Source organism: Ranitomeya imitator, chromosome 4 (genome assembly GCF_032444005.1).
Source record: "Ranitomeya imitator isolate aRanImi1 chromosome 4, aRanImi1.pri, whole genome shotgun sequence".
Lineage (NCBI taxonomy): Eukaryota > Metazoa > Chordata > Amphibia > Anura > Dendrobatidae > Ranitomeya > Ranitomeya imitator.
In genome coordinates, this window is record NC_091285.1 from 666,299,807 (window position 1) to 666,322,844 (window position 23,038).

At 46.4% G+C, this 23,038-nt stretch overlaps 2 protein-coding genes across 3 annotated transcripts in view; one reads left to right on the forward strand and one right to left on the reverse strand.

Moving 5' to 3' along the window:
• TSPAN16 (tetraspanin 16) overlaps positions 1-22,592 on the forward strand; it is a 53,054-nt gene extending 30,462 nt beyond the window's left edge. The window contains exons 6-8 of the mRNA XM_069767160.1: positions 20,593-20,727; positions 21,880-21,963; positions 22,121-22,592. Coding sequence (XP_069623261.1) covers positions 20,593-20,727; positions 21,880-21,963; positions 22,121-22,174 — 273 coding nt within the window. The 3' untranslated portion in view covers positions 22,175-22,592. The remainder of the gene's footprint in view (positions 1-20,592; positions 20,728-21,879; positions 21,964-22,120) is intronic.
• LOC138677204 (zinc finger CCHC domain-containing protein 3-like) lies at positions 9,542-18,311 on the reverse strand. 2 transcript variants are annotated; one of them, XM_069767158.1, is made up of 3 exons: positions 17,835-18,311; positions 11,705-11,765; positions 9,542-11,624 (listed from the first exon to the last, which is right to left on the reverse strand). In XM_069767158.1, exons 1-3 carry the CDS (start codon positions 18,162-18,164, stop codon positions 10,615-10,617), a joined length of 1,401 nt encoding a protein of 466 aa, XP_069623259.1. In that variant the 5' UTR covers positions 18,165-18,311; the 3' UTR covers positions 9,542-10,614. The 2 variants fall into 2 exon arrangements, with proteins under 2 accessions (XP_069623259.1, XP_069623260.1); XM_069767159.1 differs by having other exon boundaries at positions 10,476-11,624; positions 11,705-11,741; positions 17,835-18,250.
• Positions 22,593-23,038: the final 446 nt, after the last annotated feature.

Genomic DNA, 23,038 nt, shown 5'->3' on the forward strand with positions numbered 1-23,038 from the left:
TTTTGGCCGCTGATCACCCGCTGTCATCGCTGGATCGGTGTGTGTGACGCCGATCCAGCGATGTGTTCCCTTGTAACCAGGGTAAATATCGGGTTACTAAGCGCAGGGCCGCGCTTAGTAACCCGATATTTACCCTGGTTACCATTGTAAAAGTAAAAAAAAAAAAAAAACAGTACATACTCACATTCCGATGTCTGTCACGTCCCCCGCCGTCAGCTTCCCGCACTGACTGTCAGCGCCGGCCGTAAAGCAGAGCACATCGGTGACTTCACCGCTGTGCTCTGCTTTACGGCTGGCGCTGACAGTCAGTGCAGGAAGCTGACGGCGGGGGACGTGACAGACATCGGAATGTGAGTATGTACTTGTTTTTTTTTTTACTTTTACAATGGTAACCAGGGTAAATATCGGGTTACTAAGCGCGGCCCTGCGCTTAGTAACCCGATATTTACCCTGGTTACCCGGGGTCTTCGGCATCGTTAAAGACAGTTTCAATGATGCCGAAGTCGTTCTCCTGATCGTTGGTCGCTGGAGAGAGCTGTCTGTGTGACAGCTCCCCAGCGACCACACAACGACTTACCAACGATCACGGCCAGGTCATATCGCTGGTCGTGATCGTTGGTAAGTCGTTTAGTGTAACGGTACCTTAAGACTCTTGAAGGCCATTATGAAAACCTAGTCATGCCCTTTAGTTTGACTAATGGCCCCGCCGTTTTCCAACATTTTGTTAACTACTTTTTTAATCACCTTGTGGTAGATTTTAAGTGGTGTATTGACGATATTTTAATATACTGACCTGATCTCAAATGACATCAGGTACACGTCCAGCGGGTATACAGATTTTGCAGGATAATAAACTACTTCAAATTAGAAAAATGTGTATTCGACATACAAGAGGTTCAGTTCCTTGGTTTCCTCGTGTCTGCTGCAGGTTTTCGGATGGATCCTGATAGTCTGTGCAGTTGTGGAATGGGATCTGTCAGAAAATCTGAAAGCCCTGCAGATTTTTTGGGGTCTGCTAACTCCTATCGAAAGTTTATCAAAAACTTCTCATCGACTGTCAAACCCCTCACTGACGTGGCACAGAAAGGTATGGACTTCTGAAGGTGGTCCGACTGCGCCAGTCAAGCATTTCCTTTTTTGAAGAAATGTTTTTCCACTGCTCCTCTACTCATTCAACCCGAAGTTTCCCAACCCTTTATTATTGAGGTTGATGCATCTGAGGTGGTGGTTGAGGCTGTTTTGTCTCAATGGTCGCCCCCTGGCAAGTGGCATCCATGTGCCTTATTCTCTAAAAAAAACTTTTGGCCATCAAGTTGACTTTTGAGGAGTGGTGTCACTTTTTGGAGGGGGCAGTTCACCCTGTCACGGTCACTACAGATCCTAAAAATCTGTTATACCTCGAATCCGCTAAACATCTTAATCCTAGACAATCTAGATGGTCTTTGTTTTTTACCAGTTTTAACTTTATTGTTACTTTCCGCCCTGGGATTAAGAACGTCAAAGCTGATGCTTTGTCTTGAAGTTTCACTGGGGGTGCTTGTTCAGGTGACGCTGTCCCTATTTTACAGGAGGGGGTGGTAGTCTCTGCCATGTGTTCTGAGCTGGAGGGAGTAGTATTGAAGGCTCAGGGGGATGCCTATGCTTGTCCTTCAGGGAAATTATTTGTACCATTGCATCTGCGTCTCAAAGTTTTAGGGGCACATCATAGCTCCGCTCTTGCTCATCATCCAGGTAGTAAAGCAACCTTGGACCTCCTTTGTCGTAGTTTTTGGTGGTGGTCAAGGTTGCATCTGGATGTAGCAGACTGTGTCTTCCTGTAATGTCAGTGAGGAAAGGATGTGGGTACCAGCATCTGAGGTTAATGCCGGTAAACTAATGTGGTCCTTCCATGCAGCCCATCCAGATAAACCTGGTCGGGGGGGTCCAGTTGCCCATCGTAGAAGGGGGTAGGGTACTGTCACGAGGGTGTCACGTCCCCTTGGAAGACTTGGAGTTAGACGGTCACATCGGTTGGGTAATGAATGGCAGTTCTCTTTAGAGGTGGTATGATTCATTTCCTAATTTAAATGGATTTCCATTTCCTTCAGTGCCGAGAGGGTTAAGGACTCTTTCCATGCTGGCTGAGACCATACAGCCTGCTTGTTCTCAGCTGCAACTGCTTACCTTTTACTCCCTCTATATACAGCAGTGGTCCCCAACTCCAGGCCTCGAGGGCCGCCAACAGTGCAGGTTTTCAGGATTTCCTTAGTATTGCATCGGTGGTAATGTGATCATCTGCACAGGTGATGATTCTAACCCCTGTGCAATACTAAGGAAATCCTGAAAACCTGCACTGTTGGCGGCCCTCAAGGCCTGGAGTTGGGGACCACTGATATACAGTGTTATGACCTGGTGGTTAGGAGCACCTGGAATGACCTGATAGTTAAAACTCACACAGGACAAGCTCTGGGATGTGGGAGCTCTGCTGACCGCAATCCCTAATCCTATCACACACACTAGAAATAGCCGTGGAGCGCTCCTGACTCTACCTAGGCGCCTCGTCACAGCCTAAGAGCTAGCTAGCCCTAGAGATAGAAAATAAAGCCTACCTTGCCTCAGAGAAATTCCCCAAAGGAAAAGGCAGCCCCCCACATATATTGACTGTGAGTAAAGATGAAAGTCACAAACGCAGAAATGAAACAGGTTTCAGCAAAGGGAGGCCAGACTTACTAAATAGACAGAGGATAGGAAAGGTAACTTCGCGATCAGCACAAAAACTACAAAAGACCACGCAGAGTGTGCAAAAAGACCTCTGCACCGACTAACGGTGCGGAGATGCCACTCTGCATCCCAGAGCTTCCAGCTAGCAAGACAAAATCATGATATCCAGCTGGACAAGAAAACAATGAACGAATTAGATACTATCAGGAACTTAGCTTCTGCTGGAGTAGACAGGTCACCAGAAAGATCCAAGAGCGAACTGAACCAATGCAGAAACATTGACAGCTGGCATGGAGTAACGATCTAAGTGGAGTTAAATAGAGCAGCCAACCAAAGGCTAAACCACGTCACCTGTGTAAGGAACCTCAGAAGCAGCAGCTCCACTCACAGCCACCAGAGGGAGTCCATGGACAGAACTCACCGAAGTACCATTCACGACCACAGGAGGGAGTTCGACAACAGAATTCACAACAATACAGGCTCTGGATGTTTAGTCCCTGCCGGTGAAAGATTTATCTTCCTGTGCTGTGTACTAAAACTAAATAATTGAAGTTTGGAGTTGTGTTCTGTAGTACGTGTGTTTATCTCCTGTTCCCTTTTCCCATTCAGTTTATTCCTCCCTGTCCCTATCCTCCTCCCTATTGTTGGTTAGTGCTGTTGTGCTTGTCTTTTTGTCTGGTTTACCTTTTCTTTCTAACCCATGCCTTATGGGCAGAGGGGGTGACAAATTAGGGCTTTTACATGAGCATAGTAAGGTCGGAGACTCGGGCCTCTCTCCGTTTAAGCGTATCCCCAGGACAGGGATAGTTAGGGTCACAGCTCCAGGGACAGTTTGAGGCCCCTCTTCCTTACTGAAGACCATCACAGCATGACACGGGATCCCCTCTGGCTGTCAATGAGAATTACGTCTGAAGTCAAGCCCCATCACGTCAGCAGAGGCAGCTGAATACCTGGCAGGAGCGGTCTGTGACCTCTCTGTGCCAAGAAAGAACGGTGCTGTGCACAACAGGCAGGCAAGATGCAATTACCTAAAGTCCCAAATATACCCTTTACTGCCCACTGTAGCCATTGTGTGCACGTATAGTCAAATCGATTTGAAAGATATATCCAAAACATTGAAAAGATCAACTCTTCCAGACCTGAATGGTTTGGGATTAGTGGGGTTTATTGCATAGAAAACATAGAAGATGGCAAAGTCACTTGTTTTTCTCATGCACTTTGCAATAGACTACAGAAGTGTATACAGGTATGATGTATACAGTCAGCTAACAATGTATGGCAGGCAAGATTACTTAAAAAAAAATGTCCTGTGCCAAAGCAAACACTGTCATTGGAAACCTTAAAGATTAGAAAAGAGCAGTGTTAGGCTATTATAGTCTTGTACGTAGGTGCTTTTGTCAGGAATGGTAGCTCCATACCTGAGTGGGCCCCTCATGCTCCTGAGCGGGCTCCAGCTCTCCGGCGGGTCACCAGTCACCTTTATCTGGCCATGAGGGGCAGGGTGTCACCTCCCAGGGCAGAGCTTGCGGGGGTGTTTGCTCAGTCCGGATATCACATTCTAGGACTCTTAGCATCGCCGGGAGACGGGACGCCGTTGCTCCCAGTGATTATGCTGTGCGGGGACCCCTGGTACCCTGGTGTTAGCTGCTGCCAGCAGGTCAGGTGTGGGACGCTATACCTGCTGGGGCAGTCAGATGGTGGGAGGTTCCCTCCAGTCTTCTCTCCCCTCATCTGCTGTATCTGTGGCCTGGGAGAAGAGATTGGGCCCAGCGTGGTCAGGGGATTGCTGGGAGGCAGATTTAAACATGCCATTTCCTCCTTTTTATTGCTGATTATTCTCGGTTCTGGTGGGTGGTTAAGGTCAGTGTTGCTGTGCTTCTGAGGAGGTTCATGCTTTGGCCCCTGTGCTTGGTTTATCATTGTTCACCTTAGTTTCTGCAGTTGCACTGCGGTTTCTTGGTTCTGGTGTGTTTGCCCTGTCTGCTGCTTGTCAACAGCCGCCGTGCTGCTTGCCGCCTGGGAAGGGCTCTGCTAACCCCCCCCCCCCTTGCCAGAACCGGGAGGTGGGTGAAGAGTATACCCGGCCCCCAAGGGTGCACGGCAGTGCGATGGCTAGTGCCAAGTGTGACCAACACACTGCTCTTGCTGGCTAGCAGTAGGTCAGTTCACCATCACCCAGCATAACATAATAATCAGCCCAGATTGAATGGATCCAGCCCGTCAGCTGGTGAAGTAGATGTGGAATCTTCTTGGCTTGTTTCAGGCTTTGGATGCTAATGGAGGACATCATACCCAAGCCGTGGCTCAGTTAAGTACTAAAGCGCCCTCTCCTGGGGTAGCTTCTATATCCCATGTACCGGTCCCAGTGATGGGGTCTCGGAAATTTGTATGCATAAAGTTCCATTGTCAGATTTTCTTTTTGAGATCGCATGCAATTTCTTAATTTTTTGGAGAATTGCAAGTTCTATTTTCAGCTTAGACCCATATCTTCAGGAAACGGGAGGTCTCAGGTGGGACTGGTTATCAACTTACTCAAGAAGGATCCGCAGACATGGGCCTTTACTCTGGCGGATGATTTCCTGGCCCAGAATTCCATTGAATTATTTTAGGCCACTGGGACTCATTTATGATGAACCAGATAGAGCTGCCATTGCTGAATCTAACCTCAGAGCACTTATTCAGGGTAGCTTCCTGGTGGAGAAATATTTGTTCTCAATTCAGATGGTGGTCTGTTGAGGAGGGGTCGAATGACACATCCTTACGGAACATTTTCCTGGATGGACTGGCAGATTCCATAAAGGATGTGTTGGTGCACCACTAACCACCTCAAAATTTGGAGGCCGCCATGATTCTGGCAGAGTGGCCGTGCATCTGGACAGAAGGAGACGAGATTGGTTGTGGGACAAAGCCTCTGGTAGGAGAGTAGTGCCATCTCAGGAACTACCTTTGTCATCTGGGGAGGAGCCGATGTAACTGGGAAAAGTGGCCTATTCTGCGGGTCAGCTAAACCTCTCGTATGTGACTGCCTTTGTCTGGAGCATCTGATAAACAACCACTTCTAGTTGGATCAGGGGGCCCCAACTAGGCACATAGGTACCCATTTAAATAAGTGCTTTTTTCCCACATTATATTGACTTATTGGGGGAGGGAAGCTAAAGGTCATGCTTCCCCTCCTGGCTTTGGAATCGATCATTAAACTTCCCTCACTGGATAACTCCCTTCCTTTAGTGTGTAAAAACTTGTACTGATTATACAGTATCCCTGCGGGTGGGGTGCTTCCATAAGCAAGAGATAACATTCTTGGCTCTTCAAACCCTTCCAGCTTCTGTGGTACTGTGTCTTCCTTGGCTTAGAAAACAATCACCATATTGACTGGGTTACTGGGGATGTCATTGAGTCAGGGGAGAAGTGTTGGGGCATATGGAGCCACACTATTCCTTGCCTTGAGTGTTCTACCACTCAAATTCCTTCGTACTTGGTTTCCAGAGGTATTCTCTGAAAAGGGAGCTCGGTTTTGCCTCTCAATCAGCCCTATGACTTTGAGATACATCTTATGACCAATGCCCCACTAACCAAGGGAAGGATCTTTAAATTGTATGAACCTGAGAGGGTAGCGATGAGGGATTATGTCAGAGAGAATGTATCTAAAGGGTTCATCCATCTTTCTAAGTCTCCTTCATGAGCTGAGTTCTTTTTTTGTGGCTAAAAAAGACAGAGGTCTAAAACCATGCAATGACTACTGGGAGTTTAATAAGATTACTGTTAAAAAACAGTATCCTCTTCCTAGTTTAACCAACTCATTGGGGCCAAGATCTTTACTAAACTGGATTTTAAGAGGGCCTATGATCTTGTTTGCTTCAAGTCAGGAGATGAGTGGAAGACCGTTTTGAACACTCCCGATGGACATTATGAATATTTGGTAATACCATTTGGTCTCTGTTATGCCCCTGCAGTATTTCAGGCTTTAACGACCTCTTCAGAGATATTCTGGGGCGTTTCATTATTGTCTATATATTGATATTCTTATTTTCTCTAAGGATGTGTCCTCCCATTGTTCTCAATAGGCTTGAGGATAATTTTTTTTATATGCAGTAAATCTGCCCAAATGCTTTTTAGAGATGGAGGAGATTGAATTTCTTGGTAGTTTTGTCCTCCACTGTTTCCGTATGGACCCTGCTAAGGTACAGGTCATACAGGACTGGGTGCAACCCAAGAACCTCAAGGCTCTTCAAAGGTTTTTGGGGTTTTGCCAACTACTGCAGAAGGTTCATCATGGGATTTTTCCAAAATTGTGGAACTCCTTACGGACCTTACTCGCAAGGAGGTTGATATAGTTGGGTGGGGGATTGAGGCTGATGGGGCATTGTCTAGCCTCAAGGAGGCCTTTCTCTGCCCCTTTTCTGGTCCAGTCGGACCTCAATAGACCATTTGTGGTGGAGGTGGATGCCTCTGAAGTCGACGCTGTGTTGTCCCATGAATCTGCTTCTCTCACTCACATTCGGCCTTTTTTTCTAAGAAATTTTCTGACATGGAGTTAAATTATGATGTGGGCAACTGGGAGTTGTTGGTCATTAAATGGGTTCTTGAGGAGTGGCGGCACTTGTTGGCGGGAGCAAGAAATCGGTTTTTGGTGCTCACTGACCATAAAAATGTAATCTATTTGGAAAATGACAAGAACCAAGACAGGCTAGATGGGCCTTGTTTTTTTCACAATTTCATTTTTCTAGGACCTACATTCCTGGGTCTAAAAACACCCAGAGTTTATGCCCTGCTCAGCAAGTGGAGGTTCCGTCTATGTTTTCCCTTGGTATGGTGGTCACCACTACCAGTGTAGAATGGGAGATTAAGTCACAGCATTTGGCCCCTCCTGATACCCTGCAGGGTAAGTTGTTTGAGCTTGCTAACCTTGGGCTCCTGTCACAATTCAGCCCTGGCTGGCCACCCATGGATCAAGGGTACCACGCACTTGGTGAAATAATGGTATTGGTGGCCCTCCTTGGGTCAGGATGTGGAGACATTTGCTCAGTCCTACGAGGTGTGCGCCAGGAGTAAGGTGCCGCGGTCCATTCAGGTTGGTAAACTCCTCCCACCCTGGTCGCACATCTGTGGATTTTATCACGAATCTACCTACCACCGGTGGGATGGTAGTTACCTGGGATATCGTTAATCGTTTCTCCCACTAGTGCCATATCATCCCTCTGGCACATTTGCCTTACTCTCATGACTTGGTAAACGTGTTTATAGCGTGGTCAGATTTCATGAGGGGCGTAGTGTCCCCTCCGGGGGGCTGAGCTTGCAGAAGTGCTTGCTTAGTCCAGGTATCGCATTTTAGGAGACGCACTCCTAGCATCGCTGGGAGACTGGACGCCGCTGCTCCCGGCGATTATGCTGTACGGGGCTCCTCTGTGTTTGCTGCTGCTAGCGGGTACGGGATACCATACCTGCTGTGGCAGTCAAATGGTGGAAGGCTCACTCCAGTCTTCTCTCCCCTCCTCCAGTGTCTGTGGTCTGGGGGTGGTGATTGAGCGTTACCCCAGCATGGTCAGTTGACTGCTGGGAGGCAGATTTAAACCTCCCAATTTCTCCTTTTGTTGATTATTCCAGTTCTGGTGGGGGGTTAAGGTTAAGGTCAGTGTTGCTGTGCTCCTGAGGAGGTTCATGCTTTGGTGCCTGTGCTTGGTTTATCATCATTCACCTTAGTTCCTGCAGTTGCACTGCAATTTTTAGTTCCGGTGTGTTTACCTTGTCTGCTGATTTGTGTCCGGTCACCAGCCGCTATGCTGCTCGCCACCTGGAAAGGGCTCTGCTAAAGTCCCACCTTACCAGGACTAGGAGGCGGGTGAAGACTATACCCGGCCCTTAAGGGTGCGAGACAGGGCGACGGCTAGCGCTAAGTGTGACCAACACACTGCTCTTGCTGGCTAGCAGTAGGTCAGTTCACCATCATCCAACATTACAGCGTTATTATAGTAGTTATATTCTTGTACATAGCGGGTGTATTATAGTAGTTATATTCTTGTACATAGCGGGTGTATCATAGTAGTGATATTCTTGTACATAGGGGGCAGTATTATAGTAGTTATATTCTTGTACATAGGGGCAGTATTATAGTAGTGATATTCTTGTACATAGGAGCAGTATTATAGTAGCTATATTCTTGTACATAGGGGCAGTATTATAGTAGTTATATTCTTGTACATAGGGGCAGTATTATAGTAGTTATATTCTTGTACATAGGGGCAGTATTATAGTAGTGATTCTTGTACATAGGAGCAGTATTATAGTAGCTATATTCTTGTACATAGAGGCAGTATTATAGTAGTTATATTCTTGTACATAGGGAGCAGTATTATAGTAGTTATAGTCTTTTACACAGGGGGTAGTAGTGTTGTAATGTTTGGTTTTGTTCGGTGAAAACTGATAAGTCTGCAGTCACTCTGTGTGACTTCAGACTTATCCGTTTTGACTGGACAATCCCTTTAAATAGGATTTTTTTTTATTGTAAAAATAAAAATCTTATTACCAGTAAGTTAAACTATATTTCATCATTAGAAGGAATGGTTCCCTTTAAGACTACGTGTACTTGCTATTTCCTTACCTTCTTGAGTCCAGGATGTGTCTTGGCAGCCGCTCCAGTAATTGTTTATAGGCTGCAGACATGACGTCCTGCTCACGGCGCTGCAGTCAGCCAATCACGGAGCTCAATGGCTCTGCTGATCAAGATGGTAAAAGCCGCTGAGTTTGGTGATTGGCTGCAGCGGTGCCAACATGTCGTCACCACTGCACTCAAATATCAGAGACCAGGACAATACGGGGAGCCGAGTGCCAGACTCCCGAAGGGTAAATAATAAAGGGTGGTTTATTTGTTAACAATGAACTGATCTGGGAGCACAATGGGTCAACCTGTTTAACACAAAACTGAAATCTAGTGCACATCAATATTACTGCACCGCAGTATACATAATGTTGTTGTAAATTACAATGTCAAAGAACAAAACTTATGGCAAAATCCATTTTGCAGCTTTAAAGGGATTGTACATTACTCAAACTACCCTTTCTGAATCCTTTTTTCCCCCCAGTTATATAATAATAACAGCTATACTCCCCTCCAGTGCTGGCGATGTTGCAGCGGTATTTGAACTGGCCCTCCTGGGGATCATTGCGGACAATTCTCGCTGGCTTCACATTTCTTTTGTACGAATGTAATTGACATTGGGAGGAAGTGAGAGCTGCGGCTGCTCTTACTCTGGATGACTTGATTGGTCCGAAGGAGAAGAGACTGAAGCCAGCGCCGATTGGCTGCAGTGATTGCGTGACATAATGTGAAGCAAGCCTCGGGAGAGCCAGTGCCAACACCGCTGCAAGTGCACCGGCACTGGGGGGGAAACACAGGCACTCAGAAGGGGTTATTAGAATTCTGGAAAACCCTTTTAAACCAAAGACTCAATCAATGGACACTACATTCAGTCACCATGGTAAATACTCACTAACACACTTTTCGGCTGAAATTTTAAACCTGGAACTCTACAACTCCACCATCAAACCTCATGGTTCCCGATCCAAAAACTCAGCCAAAAAAAGTGTGAACCCTCAAATAAAAAAAAATTAAAGAGCAGATGTTTTCATCATCATAGATCTGCATCGGAGATATTTTGCGGACTGCTTTTTCCAGTGTCGGATTCGGACTGGCGTTCCCCTAGAGGGTTTTCTGCCCTTGTAGGAGGATTATCGTCTCGATAGAAGTTAACCTGCTCCTCTATCTTCCGTAACTCTTTCTATCCATCTCCTCCTCAGTTTCGGACTGGGTTAAGACACGGTGACTATGTTCGAGAACCATCAACTGTTTCGCTAGTTGCTTTCTTTTTGGCTGGCCTTTGGTCTGTGCACCTCTCGCCCTCAGACTTACGACTGGATTTATCTTTTTTTCCTTCTCTTAATCTGCGCGCTCTCATTATTTTCCCTGTTGGACACTGAGGCAGGAGACCAAGACCCCTCTGATGACTCCCTAGCCCCCTGTGCTGAATCGCTACTCTCGCTCTGAGGCTCTGGCCTAAGTACCGACCCTAACAGCAGCGCCTCCTCCTCCTCCAGGTCCTCTGCCGCCACCGGCAGGTCCTCATTATGCCAGGAATCGGGATAATCCCTCTGGGAACAGCCGATCTGACCACACAAAATACACTGGACATTCCAGCACTTGGCTTTTGCATGCCCGACCTCCCCACACAGGCTGCACTTTACCACGGAGTAGGCGCAGGCGCTCGCCAGGTGACCGGTCCGACCACACTTATAGCATTCCCTCGGCTGACCTGCATAGAAACAGATGCCTTTCTCTCTACCAATATAAAAGGAAACTGGCAGATGATGGGTGAAATTTTGGCTCTGACGCAGTTTAACCAGGACCCTCCACCCTCCGGTCCAGATACCGTCCGCATCCCTGTCCTTAGTCAGATCTGACATGAGGTCACAATGTCTCTGCAGCCAGATGACAATGTACTGAGGAGGCACTGCTTCATTCCACAAGTTTATGGTCACGCTTACTGTATCCGACTTAGAAATGGGGATAAATCTGAACTTGTTCCAACCGTCCACGTCTCGAAACTTGAAGAAGTTCGCCCAGAAATGGCGCAGCTGAGACCTAACCTTAAAGCTGACATCATAGCCCTGCCGGTCCGGGAGGCTTATCAGAGCAAAGATGTTGGTGGGCCTGAAGCCCATCTGGTTACACAGGAGCTCTCGGATAACAAAGCTCCGGTTGGGTAGCTCTTCTCTGGCACCTCTGTGTCTGAACTGTACGACATTCCTCCTCTTTAAGGCCTGGACGGTATCACTGGTGTCTGACGAGAAAGGTGACCCATGGCTCCATTCATTTCCAGAAGAACCACCACCAATCTCCTCCTGCTGACCGCTGGCCACCACTCCCGTAACTGAAAGGGGGAGAAAGTTTGCAAATTGGTGTGTACTGCACACTCATCATCAACCTCTATACTAATACCTGTGCACTTACCAGCTGGGTTATCCTGCACGTCAGAGGCCACGTTGTCCTGCACATCAGAGGCCACGTTGTCCTGCACAATTATAACATGTGAGTTATGATGTGCTGTTACACCATTACCTTTAGGCTATGTGCGCATGTTGCATATTTGCTTGCAGACTTTTCTGCAAGGTTTCTGCATCTATTGGCAGAAAAACGCAGTGGAATTTTACTCTTGTGTTTTTTAATGCGTTTTTGTAAATCCATAAAGCTAAATAAAGATATTTAAAAAAATAAATAAATTGTGATGTCACTTCCTTGTTCAACCTCTTCAGCCAGATACCCTGGTGCCACACAGTGCTCCATACTATATAATTGGCCCACATGATGCTGGGTAGAGTATAATGGCCACACATGGTTACCCCACCCCCATCATTTCCCTCACACCACCATCACTGCCTTCTCCATCACCACACACACACACACACACACACACACACACACACACCTTTCAACACGCTCCCTCACAGCAGCCGACAGCTTCCACTTCCGCGGCGCTGAATGATGTCATCCAGCCACGCCGCGCCGCTGACTGCTCACGTCGCTGCAGCTCCGGTACGCCACTGAAAGACCTGTCCGTGTCTCCTGTGCCATTCAGTGTCAGAGCTTGGAGCAATATCTGCTCCGATCCGACACAGCTAGCGTCCGCTTCGTACACACATGACTCCGCTCCATACACCCTATACACACACATGCGGCTCCGCTCCATACACCTCGTACACACACATGCGGCTCCACTCCGTACACTTCATACACACACAGCTCTGCTACATCCACAGAACACCTTGTGACTCCACACAAACTTACCCTCATCCAGCACCATGACAACCACCAAAGTCCTGCATGAATACACTGAGGCCATCATGTGACCCCCTGACTCCTCCCCCCCAGTGACCTCGTCACAGGTCCTGTGCGCACAGAGCAGCCATATATGTGGTGTGCTGCTCTGCAGGTGGAGGGAATGGATGAGGCTGACATTGCAGTGCGGGAAAACTAATGTCCCGCCCGTGACTGCGGGGCAGACTGTCAAAATCAGAATCGTGACTGCCCCACTGGATCCAGGACGGTTGGTAGGTGTGCATAAGTACTGGATCACGACTCTGAATCTCCCAAGTTCGGGGAACTAGCTGCTTTAACAAGCGGTTCCATCAAACCGGGGAGAACAGACCGAATCCCACCCCTTCTTAGAGCACTATTGCTATGTGAGAACTTTCCCACGCAGCGGTGCCATAAGTGAGGGCATCAGAGCTGATCAGCTGATGAACTCCGGTAAACTCACAGCGGTGAGTGATAAACTGCGGGAAACGATCATCTCCTGTCAGTGTATCGCCAGCGGCCAGGTGAGATCGACGTGTATTAACCCCTTTCTGACATGTGACGTACTATCCCGTCGAGGTGGGGTGGGCCCGTATGACCACCGACTGGATAGTACATCATAGCGATCGGCTGCGCTCACGGGGGAAGCGCGGCTGATCACGGCCGGGTGTCAGCTGACTATCGCAGCTGACATCCGGCACTATGTGCCCGGAGCGGTCACAGACCGTCCCCGGCACATTAACCCCCGGCACACTGTGATCAAACATGATCGCAGTGTTCCGGCAGTATAGGGAAGCATCGTGCAGGGAGGGGGCTCCCTGCGGGCTTCCCTGAGATCCCTGGAGAAACGCGATGTGTTTGCGTTGCTCCGAGGTCTCCTACCTCCTTCTTCCTGCAGGCCTCGGATCCAAAATGGCCACGGGGCTGCATCCGGGTCCTGCAGGGAGGTGGCTTCACAGCGCCTGCTCAGAGCAGGCGCCGGGAAGCCTCTATGAGTGCATGTCAGATCGCTGATCTGACACAGTGCACAGCAAAGTGTCAGATCAGCGATCTTGCGCTATAACATGATGATCCCCCCCCTGGGGCAATGTTATAGTGTAAAAAAAAATTCCCATGTGTAAAAAAAAAATAATTTAAAGATTCCGGGAAAAAAAAAAAATTTTTTCCATAGATACATTTCTTTATCTAAATAAAAAAAAAATAAATAAAAGTACACATTTAGTATCGCCGCGTCCGTAACGACCCAACCTATAAAATTGTCCCACTAGTTAACCCCTTCAGTGAACACCATAAAAAAAAAAAAAAAGGCTAAAAAACAATGCTTTATTATCATACCGCCAAACAAAAAGTGGAATAACATGCAATCAAAGACGGATATAAATAACCATGGTACCGCTGAAAACGTCATCTCGTCCTGCAAAAATTGAGCCGCCATACAGCATCATCAGCGAATAAATAAAAAAGTTATAGTCCTCAGAATAAAGCGATGCAAAAATTATTTTTTCTATAAAATAAGTTATCGTATAAAAGCGCCTAAACATAAAGATATAAATGAGGTATCGCTGTAATCGTACTGACCCGAAGAATAAAACTGCTTTATCCATTTTACCAAACGTGGAACGGTATAAACGCCCTACCCCCTCCCCCCCCCCAAAAGAAATTCATGAATAGCTGGTTTTTGGTCATTCTGCCTCACAAAAATCGGAATAAAAAGCGATCAAAAAAGGTCACGTGCTCGAAAATGTTACCAATAACAACGTCAACTCGTCCCGCAAAAAACAAGACCTCACATGACTCTGTGGACCAAAATATGGAAAAATTATAGCTCTCAAAATGTAGTAATGCAAAAAATATTTTTTGCAATAAAAAGCGTCTTTCAGTGTGTAACGGCTGCCAATCATAAAAATCCGCTAAAAAACCCGCTATAAAAGTAAATCAACCCCCACTTCATCACCCCCTTAGTTAGGGAAAAATAAAAAAAATGTATTTATTTCCATTTTTCCCATTACTGTTAGGGCTAGGGTTAGGGTTGGGGCTAAAGTTAGGGTTAAGGTACCTTCAACACTCAGCGACGCTGCAGCGATACCGACAACGATGTACCGACAGCTCTCCAGCGACCAAAGATCCCGAGGTCCCCGGGTAACCAGGGTAAACATCGGGTTGCTAAGCACAGGGCCGCGCTTAGTAACCCGATGTTTACCCTGGTTACCAGCGTAAAAGTAAAAAAAACAAACACTACATACTTACCTTCCGCTGTCTGTCCCCCGGCGCTGTGCTTCTCTGCACTGACTGTGAGCACAGCGGCCGGAAAGCAGAGCGGTGATGTCACCGCTCTGCTTTCCGGCTGACTGACGCTCACAGCCAATACAGGAGGAGTGCAGAGAAGCAGAGCGCCGGGGACAGACAGCGGTAGGTAAGTATGTAGTATTTTTTTTTTTTTTACTTTTACGCTGGTAACCAGGGTAAACATCGGGTTACTAAGCGCGGCCCTGTGCTTAGTAACCCGATGTTTACCCTGGTTACCAGTGAAGACATCGCTGGATCGGTGTCACACACGCCGATCCAGCGATGTCTGCAGGGAGTCCAGCGACGAAATAAAGTTCTGGACTTTCCTCAGCGACCAACGATCTCCCAGCAGGGGCCTGATCGTTGGTCGCTGTCACACAACGATTTCCTTAACGATATCGTTGCTACGTCACAAAAAGCAACGATATCGTTATGTGTGAAGGTACCTTTAGGATTACATTTACGGTTGGGAATAGGGTTGGGATTAGAATTAGGGGTGTGTCAGGGTTAGAGGTGTGGTTAGGGTTACCGTTGGAATTAGGGTTAGGGGTGTGTTTGGATTAGGGTTTCAGTTATAATTGGGGGGTTTCCACTGTTTCGGCACATCAGGGGCTCTCCAAACGCGACATGGCGTCCGATCTCAATTCCAGCCAATTCTACGTTGAAAAAGTAAAACCGCGCTCCTTCCCTTCCGAGCTCTCCCGTGTGCCCAAACAGGGGTTTACCCTAACATATGGGGTATCGGCGTACTCAGGACAAATTGGACAACAACTTTTGGGGTCCAATTTCAACTGTTACCCTTGGAAAAATCCAATACTGGGGGCTAAAAAATAATTTGTGGAAAAAAAAAAGTTTTTATTTTCACGGCTCTGCATTATAAACTGTAGTGAAACACTTGGGGGTTCAAATTTCTCACAACACATCTAGATAAGTTCCTTGGGGGGTCTAGTTTCCAATATGGGGTCACTTGTGGGGGATTTCTACTGTTTAGGTACATAAGGGGCTCTGCAAACACAATGTGACGCCTGCAGACCATTCCATCCAAGTCTGCATTCCAAATGGCGCTCCTTCCCTTCCGAGCCCTCCCATGCGCCCAAACAGTGATTTACCCCCACATGTGGGGTATCAGTGTACTCAGGACAAATTGTACAACAACTTTTGGGGTCCATTTTCTCCTGTTACTCTTGGTAAAATAAAACAAATTGGAGCTGAATTAAATTTTTTGTGAAAAAAAGTTAAATGTTAATTTTTATTTATACATTCCAAAAATTCCTGTGAAACACCTGAAGGGTTAATAAACTTCTTGAATGTGGTTTTGAGCACCTTGAGGGGTGCAGTTTTTAGAATGGTGTCACACTTGGGTATTTTCTATCATATAGACCCCTCAAAATGACTTCAAATGAGATGTGGTGCCTAAAAAAAAATGGTGTTGTAAAAATGAGAAATTGCTGGTCAACTTTTAACCCTTATAACTCCCTAAGAATTTCTTTTGTTCCAAAATTGTGCTGATGTAAAGTAGACATGTGGGAAATGTTACTTATTAAGTATTTTGTGTGACATATCTGTGATTTACTTGCATAAAAAATCAAAGTTGGAAAATTGCGAAATTTTCGCCAAATTTCCATTTTTTCCCACAAATAAACTCAGGTAATATCAGATAAATTTTACCAGTAACATGAAGGACAATATGTCACGAGAAAACATTGTCAGAATCACCGGGATCCGTTGAAATGTTCCAGAGTTATAACCTCATAAAGGGACAGTGGTCAGAATTGTAAAAATTGGCCTGGTCATTAACGTGCAAACCACCCTTGGGGGTAAAGGGGTTAAATTGACTACAGCGGACAGGTGAGTATATGTTGGTTTATTATTTTTGATTGTTTGCAGGAGACACGGGCATTGGGGATTAGGTGTTCGGTGAGTATGTATTTTGTATGTGAATGTAAATGTTTTGATTTTTTTTTTTTCTTTTTACAATTGAACACAGGCGCCGGATGATGAGACTATTCTCCCATCATCGGCTCATGCCGTCTGTTATTTGACAAAACACATAGCCAGATGGGAGTACTAGTCCCATCAGACGATACCTGGGTACACACGTCGCATGAGTACACACACACTGACGCACGCATTCTCCGCTCACACACACTTATTCTCCAGACACACGCACATTATCCGCCCAAACACAGAAACGCACATATTCTCCGCCCACAGACACGTATTCTCCGCACACACACAGAAACGCACATATTCTCCACCCAGAGACACGTATTCTCCGCACACACGCATATTCTCCGCCCACACCCATGATCATATTCTCCACCCAGAGACACACGCACACATTCTCCGCCCACACACAGAGACGCGCACATTCTCCGCCCACACAGAGACGTGCACATTCTCCGCCCACACGTACATTCTCCGCCCACACGCACATTCTCCGCCCACACGCACATTCTCCGCCCACACACTGACTCGCGCACATCCTCCGCCCACACGCGCACATCCTCCGGCCACACACTGACACGCGCACATCCTCCACCCGCACACTGACACGCGCACATCCTCCGCCCGCACACTGACACGCGCACATCCTCCGCCCGCACACTGACACGCGCACATCCTCCGCCCGCACACTTTCTCCTTCTGACATCATTTCCCTTTGACAATTCGCAGAGTTTTTGGCGGATTCTGCAGCACATACTTAAACCTTTTTACATCTGCGTTTTTTGCTGCAGATTTGACTGACGAAGTCAATGAGTCAAAAACACTACAGAAACTTAAAAAGTAGTAACATGCTGCCGAAAACAAAACGCTGCAAATACGGACGGAAACTTACGGACCACGAGCACAACACGTCAGGATTGTCATTGCATTACCTCGCTTTAGTATTCCATTGCGTTTTTGGAGCATTTCTGCGCATAAAAAAACCCCACCTCATTAAACGCATCGCGTTCACATACCCTTACGTGACGGTGTACAGTTTTGCTCGAGTACTTACTGCTGGGACTTGTGGTGTCACACCAGAAACGGCTGCGGATCTCTGCTGTTGCTGCAGCACTGGTCTTGCATAGGACTGCTGGGTGCCATGATTTACCAGGTGGTCTGTCATCCTTCCAGCTGTGTCTCTGCTGGGCACAAGTCTCTGCGGCTCCTGACTTACTGCTGTGGGGTCAGAAACTCCAGGTTGTGGATCCAGTGTTTGTCCTTCACTAGTGGCACCATGAGGCCTCTCTGATAGTTCTCCCTTGGTCTCCATCTTCACAGCTTTCTTGTTGCTCCCAGATTGCATGAGGCCTTCAGATCCAGAGACAGTCAGATCCTCCTTCATGGCTGCTCCTCCAGAGAAGTCCTCCTCTTCCTGCACTGATCACCTGCAGGAGGTGTCACCACACAGCTTCATACTGCCAGCAATCACTTTTCCTTCCATAATTACTTGGTAACTGCTGCCACATGTTGGCCTTGGAGGCTGGGCCTTGGCAGGAGGTCTTCAGGCCTTCTCCTCCCAGTGTGAACCCTCCCTGAGAGCTACAAACACAGGAGCTCACAGCATGGAGTCCGTGGCAGAAGAAAATTAAAATTCAAGAGGTTGAAGTTGGTTTCTTATTCGGCAATTTTTTTCTATTCTGTTTTTTTTATAGGTTTAACAGCAAAAAATAATCATCACAATAATAACATAGAATGCAGTGAGGTGCCTGAGGTGAATACACTTAAAAACAGCTAAAAAAACATTAAGGCTATGTGCACACGTTGCGGATTAGCCTTAGGAATTTCTGGTGCGGATTCTGCCTCTTCTGGCAGAAAACGCACCTGCGGATTTGTCGCGTTTTTTTTGTGCGGTTCCGCAGCGTTTTTTGTGCGTTTTTGCTGCGTTTTTTTTTGCGGATTTGCTGAGGTTTTTTTACTCCTGCGGTTTTCTATAATGGAATGGGTACAAAAACGCTGCAGATTCACAAAAAAAAAAGTGACATGCTACTTCTTTTAAACCGCAGCGTTTCCGCAGCGCATTTTCCGCAAAGTGTGCAGAGCATTTTTTTTTTCTCATTGATTTACATTGTACTGTAAATCAATTGCGGATCTGCAGCGTTTCTGCACCGCAAAAAACGCTGCGGATCCGCAGAGAATCCGCAGCGTGTGCACATAGCCTTAAACTGGCACAAAAATGGGCACCGAAGGGCGTTGAAAGGGTTAAATGACCTCGGGCCACTGATATCACAGTGCAGACATACAGAGCAGGGCGCCCCACATCAAAACCAGGTCCCTATAGCCTGGCCCAAATGGGTTCTGGGCATCAGAACTGGCATCAAAGTGGGCAGACAGTCGATTTTGGCCGTTTGAATAAGTAACCGGTGTTTTTAAGGGGTTAAATGACTTTGGGCCACTGATCTCACTATGAATACACAGATAGTGATGCCCTGCATCAAACCCAGGTCCCTCCAGCCTGGCCCAAATGGGTCCTGGGCACCAGAACTGGTATCAAAGTGGGCAAAAAGCCGATTTTCACAGATTTGAATAAGTAAGTAATGTTTTTAAGGCCACGCTGGAGGGACGTGGGTTTGATGCAGGGCATCACTATCTGTGTATTCATAGTGTGAGATCAGTGGCCCAAAGTCATTTAACCCCTTAAAACATCAGTTACTTATTAAAATCTGTGAAAATGGGCTGTTTGCCAACTTTGATGCCAGTTCTGATGCCCAGAACCCATTTGGGCCAGGCTGGACATACCTGGTTTTGATGTGGGGCTCCCTGTTCTGTATGTCTGCACTGTGATATCAGTGGCCCAAAGTCATTTAACCCTTTGATTAACGCCCTTTGATGCTCACTTTGATGCCCATTTTTGTGCCTGTTTTATGATTTTTTTATAGCTCTTTTTAAGTGTATTCACATCAGGCTCCTCGCTGCATCGTGTGTTATTATTGTGATGACTATTTTTTTTCTTGTTAAACCTATAAAAAAAAAACAGAAAAGAAAAAAAAATGCCTAATAAGAAACTGACGAATAAGAAACAGACTTCAGCCTCATTAAAATTCAGCCCTGGCATTTGTAAGCACACAGGTCCATGCCGCCTCCGTCCTCTTCTCCAGATTATCCTGCCAGCAGGGTACCACCTCTATTTCCAATAATACCGCTTTATAAGACTAAATAATAATAATAATATTGCAACGTAATGAATATAGCCAGCATATCTAGTAGTGATAATACCGGCATAATAATCATTAATCAAAACCGCTGTACTAAGGCGAATATTACCGCCATACAGTGACCCCATTATGGTAATATTAGGTGTACACCGCTGCTCCGCAGACCATATACTGTATGTATGTACTGTGCAGTTTCTCACCGCAATCAGCGATATTGGCGCTGGATTTAAACACCGCTTAGGTGATTGGTCGTGCCCGGCCAATCAGCGACCGGTGCAGTCCGGCCGCGAATTGGCGCCAGATTTGAACCACGCTTTGGTGATCGGCCAGCCGGGGCGCGACCAATCAGCGATATTGGCGCAGAATTTAACCCCCACTCACAGCGCGACGTACATACATACATACATATTCTAGAATACCCGATGCGTTAGAATCGGACCACCATCTAGTAAGTTATATTTTTCTACATAGGAAGTGGCACTAAAGTTATCTTTTATATAAGAAGCAGCGTCTATTTAAAATTTTTCTTTTAGATCTCAAAAACTGAAACCTGAGCTGTAATCAGTTATCAGCGTCACCACAGAATAATATTTAGACTTTTTGTTGTTTTCTTTTCAGCTCAAATGCTGCGGATTTCATGGTTATGAAGATTTCAGCAACTCCACATACTACCGAGATCACCAGGAATACCCTCCGGTGTGCTGCGCCTACGTCAGCCCCTGCCAGCGCTACAATATCAGCTCTGATGTCAAGGTAGAAGGTTTCAATTCTTGTTTTCTGTCTTTATAGCAGAAATATTATCCAGAACCGTTACTACATCCTGAATATTTGGGTATAGGACCTCTGTAGTCACACAGTGCCTCTATAGCCCATCACCCGTAGTGCCCATAATGACAGCCCCAGAAGAACAGCCACTGTGCCCTGTAGCAGTAAATCTTATACCCGGGTTTCAAGTTTACACTTTGTGATCCACTGGTTTAGTCTATGTGTCAAGTTCCACTGGTTTAGAGTCTACATAGTGATCCACTGGTTTTGCGTTTACGCCCTGTTATGCACTGGTTTAATGACTATGCTTTGAATACTACTGGTTTATGGTCAGTCTGGTGATTCACTTCTTAAGAGTTTACCGGATGATCCACTGGTTTAGAGTCTATGCATCATGATCCACCAGTTTAAAGTCGGGATCGACTGGTTTAGAGTCTGTGCTTCGAGGTTTATAGTCAATCTGGTGATCCACTCATTTAAGATCTATATAATGCAGCCTACTGGTTTTATCTACTGATTTAGAGCCTACGGCCTGTGAACCACTGGTTTAGAGTCTACCCTTGGTGGCCTAGTGGTTTAGTCTACTTAATTAGCCTTTGGTATAGAGTCTTTTCCTCATAATCCACTTTTTTTACAATCTACCTTGTGATCTATTGGTTTAAATTCTACCTAGTCATCCACTAGTTTAGTCTTTCCTTCATGAGCCACCCATGTTCAATATTTTCGTCAAGATCCATTGGTTTAGAGTCTACAGTTATAGATCCAGTGGGTAAGATACTAACTTAATGACCCAGCCGTATAGAAACTATAACTGGTAATCCATTGATTTAGTATCTAAACCCGGTGATCCACTAATTTATCAGCTAAATTTGATCCAGTGGATCAGTGGCCAAAGCTTCGTCACAGAGTTGTTCCATTGTCTGTAACCGGTAACAGTCCTCCAGACCGATGAGTGAGGTCTGTCCTCACCAGACATTCATCACATGGGATCTCACCTGAGTCTCAGATAAATGGGTAGAGTATGCTCAGATCCATCAGAGATCATAGAGAGGTTGGGAATCCTTTTATTTGGGACTGGATTACTCTATATGCTCAAAACTCCCATTTGTACATGTCCAATTTCGTTCTCCCATTTTCCAGGGTTGCTTTAAGGCTTTCGAACACTTTCTGTCACAAAATGGAAAAATTGTAGGAGGTGTCGCCCTAGGAATCTGCGGACTGGAGGTAGGTGCCCCGAAATGTACACTATGGACAATTCCGAGTGCAAATCTTCCTGCGCCTCCTGCTTGTTCATGCTCTGTTGCATGCAGAATCACTCGCCTACCGTTTTGTGCAACCGTTACCTTCTAACCATGATCATAACTTTGTCTCTCCCTTCCAGCTGGCAGCCATGATCGTCTCCCTTGTGCTATTTTGCCAGATTGGTAATAAATAGACGCATCCAGAATTTCATGGCGGTGAAGAATGCATGGGTGTTAAGCTAAATTACCTGTAATCCTCACAATCCGACTTTCACTACTTTTCCATCATACTCCAGTGGACTTGGCACGAACGGAACGTACCACGACCCAGCAGCTGTGGCCCGGCGCTCGCTGTTCTGGCTTGGTAGACATGATGTTTAGCTAAGATAGACAAACTATATTCTCTTACTATGCTGTTATCATCTTCATCCTCATCATCATCTTTATCATCTTCATTATCCTCATCATCATCCTCTGCATCATCCTCTTCATCATCATCGCTACTCGCTGTTTATTGTAGGATTAGAGTAATAAATATATATATAAATATTGTACATAGACGACAAGAATAATAATATGTACATTTCTAACAATAAATGGAAATAAATTGTTTATATTGGGTCAGTTTAATTTTTAAAGGGATGAGCGAAATCTTAGGAGTCGCCCCAAAGTGGGAGGAGAAAACCGCCATAGTGTCAGCGGATAGTCCAGCAAAGGCGTGACTATCGGCTCCAGCACCCCAACCTGGTAGAGGGGTCTTCAGTCCACATTAGAGATCAGGGCTCACAACAACTGCTGTGTGTCTAAAGGCCCCGTCACACTTAGCGACGCTTAAGCGATCCCGACAACGATACGACCTGTCAGGGATCGTTGCTGCGTCGCTATGTGGTCGCTGGTGAGATGTCACACAGTGCGATCTCCCCAACGACGCAGCAGCGATGCGGCGAACTGTAGCGACCTGTACAACGATGCTATTTCATGATGATTCAATGGGACGTCCTGTCAACGAGGTCGTTGGTAAGGTGTCAAACACAGCGATGTGTGCTACCCAGCGGGAC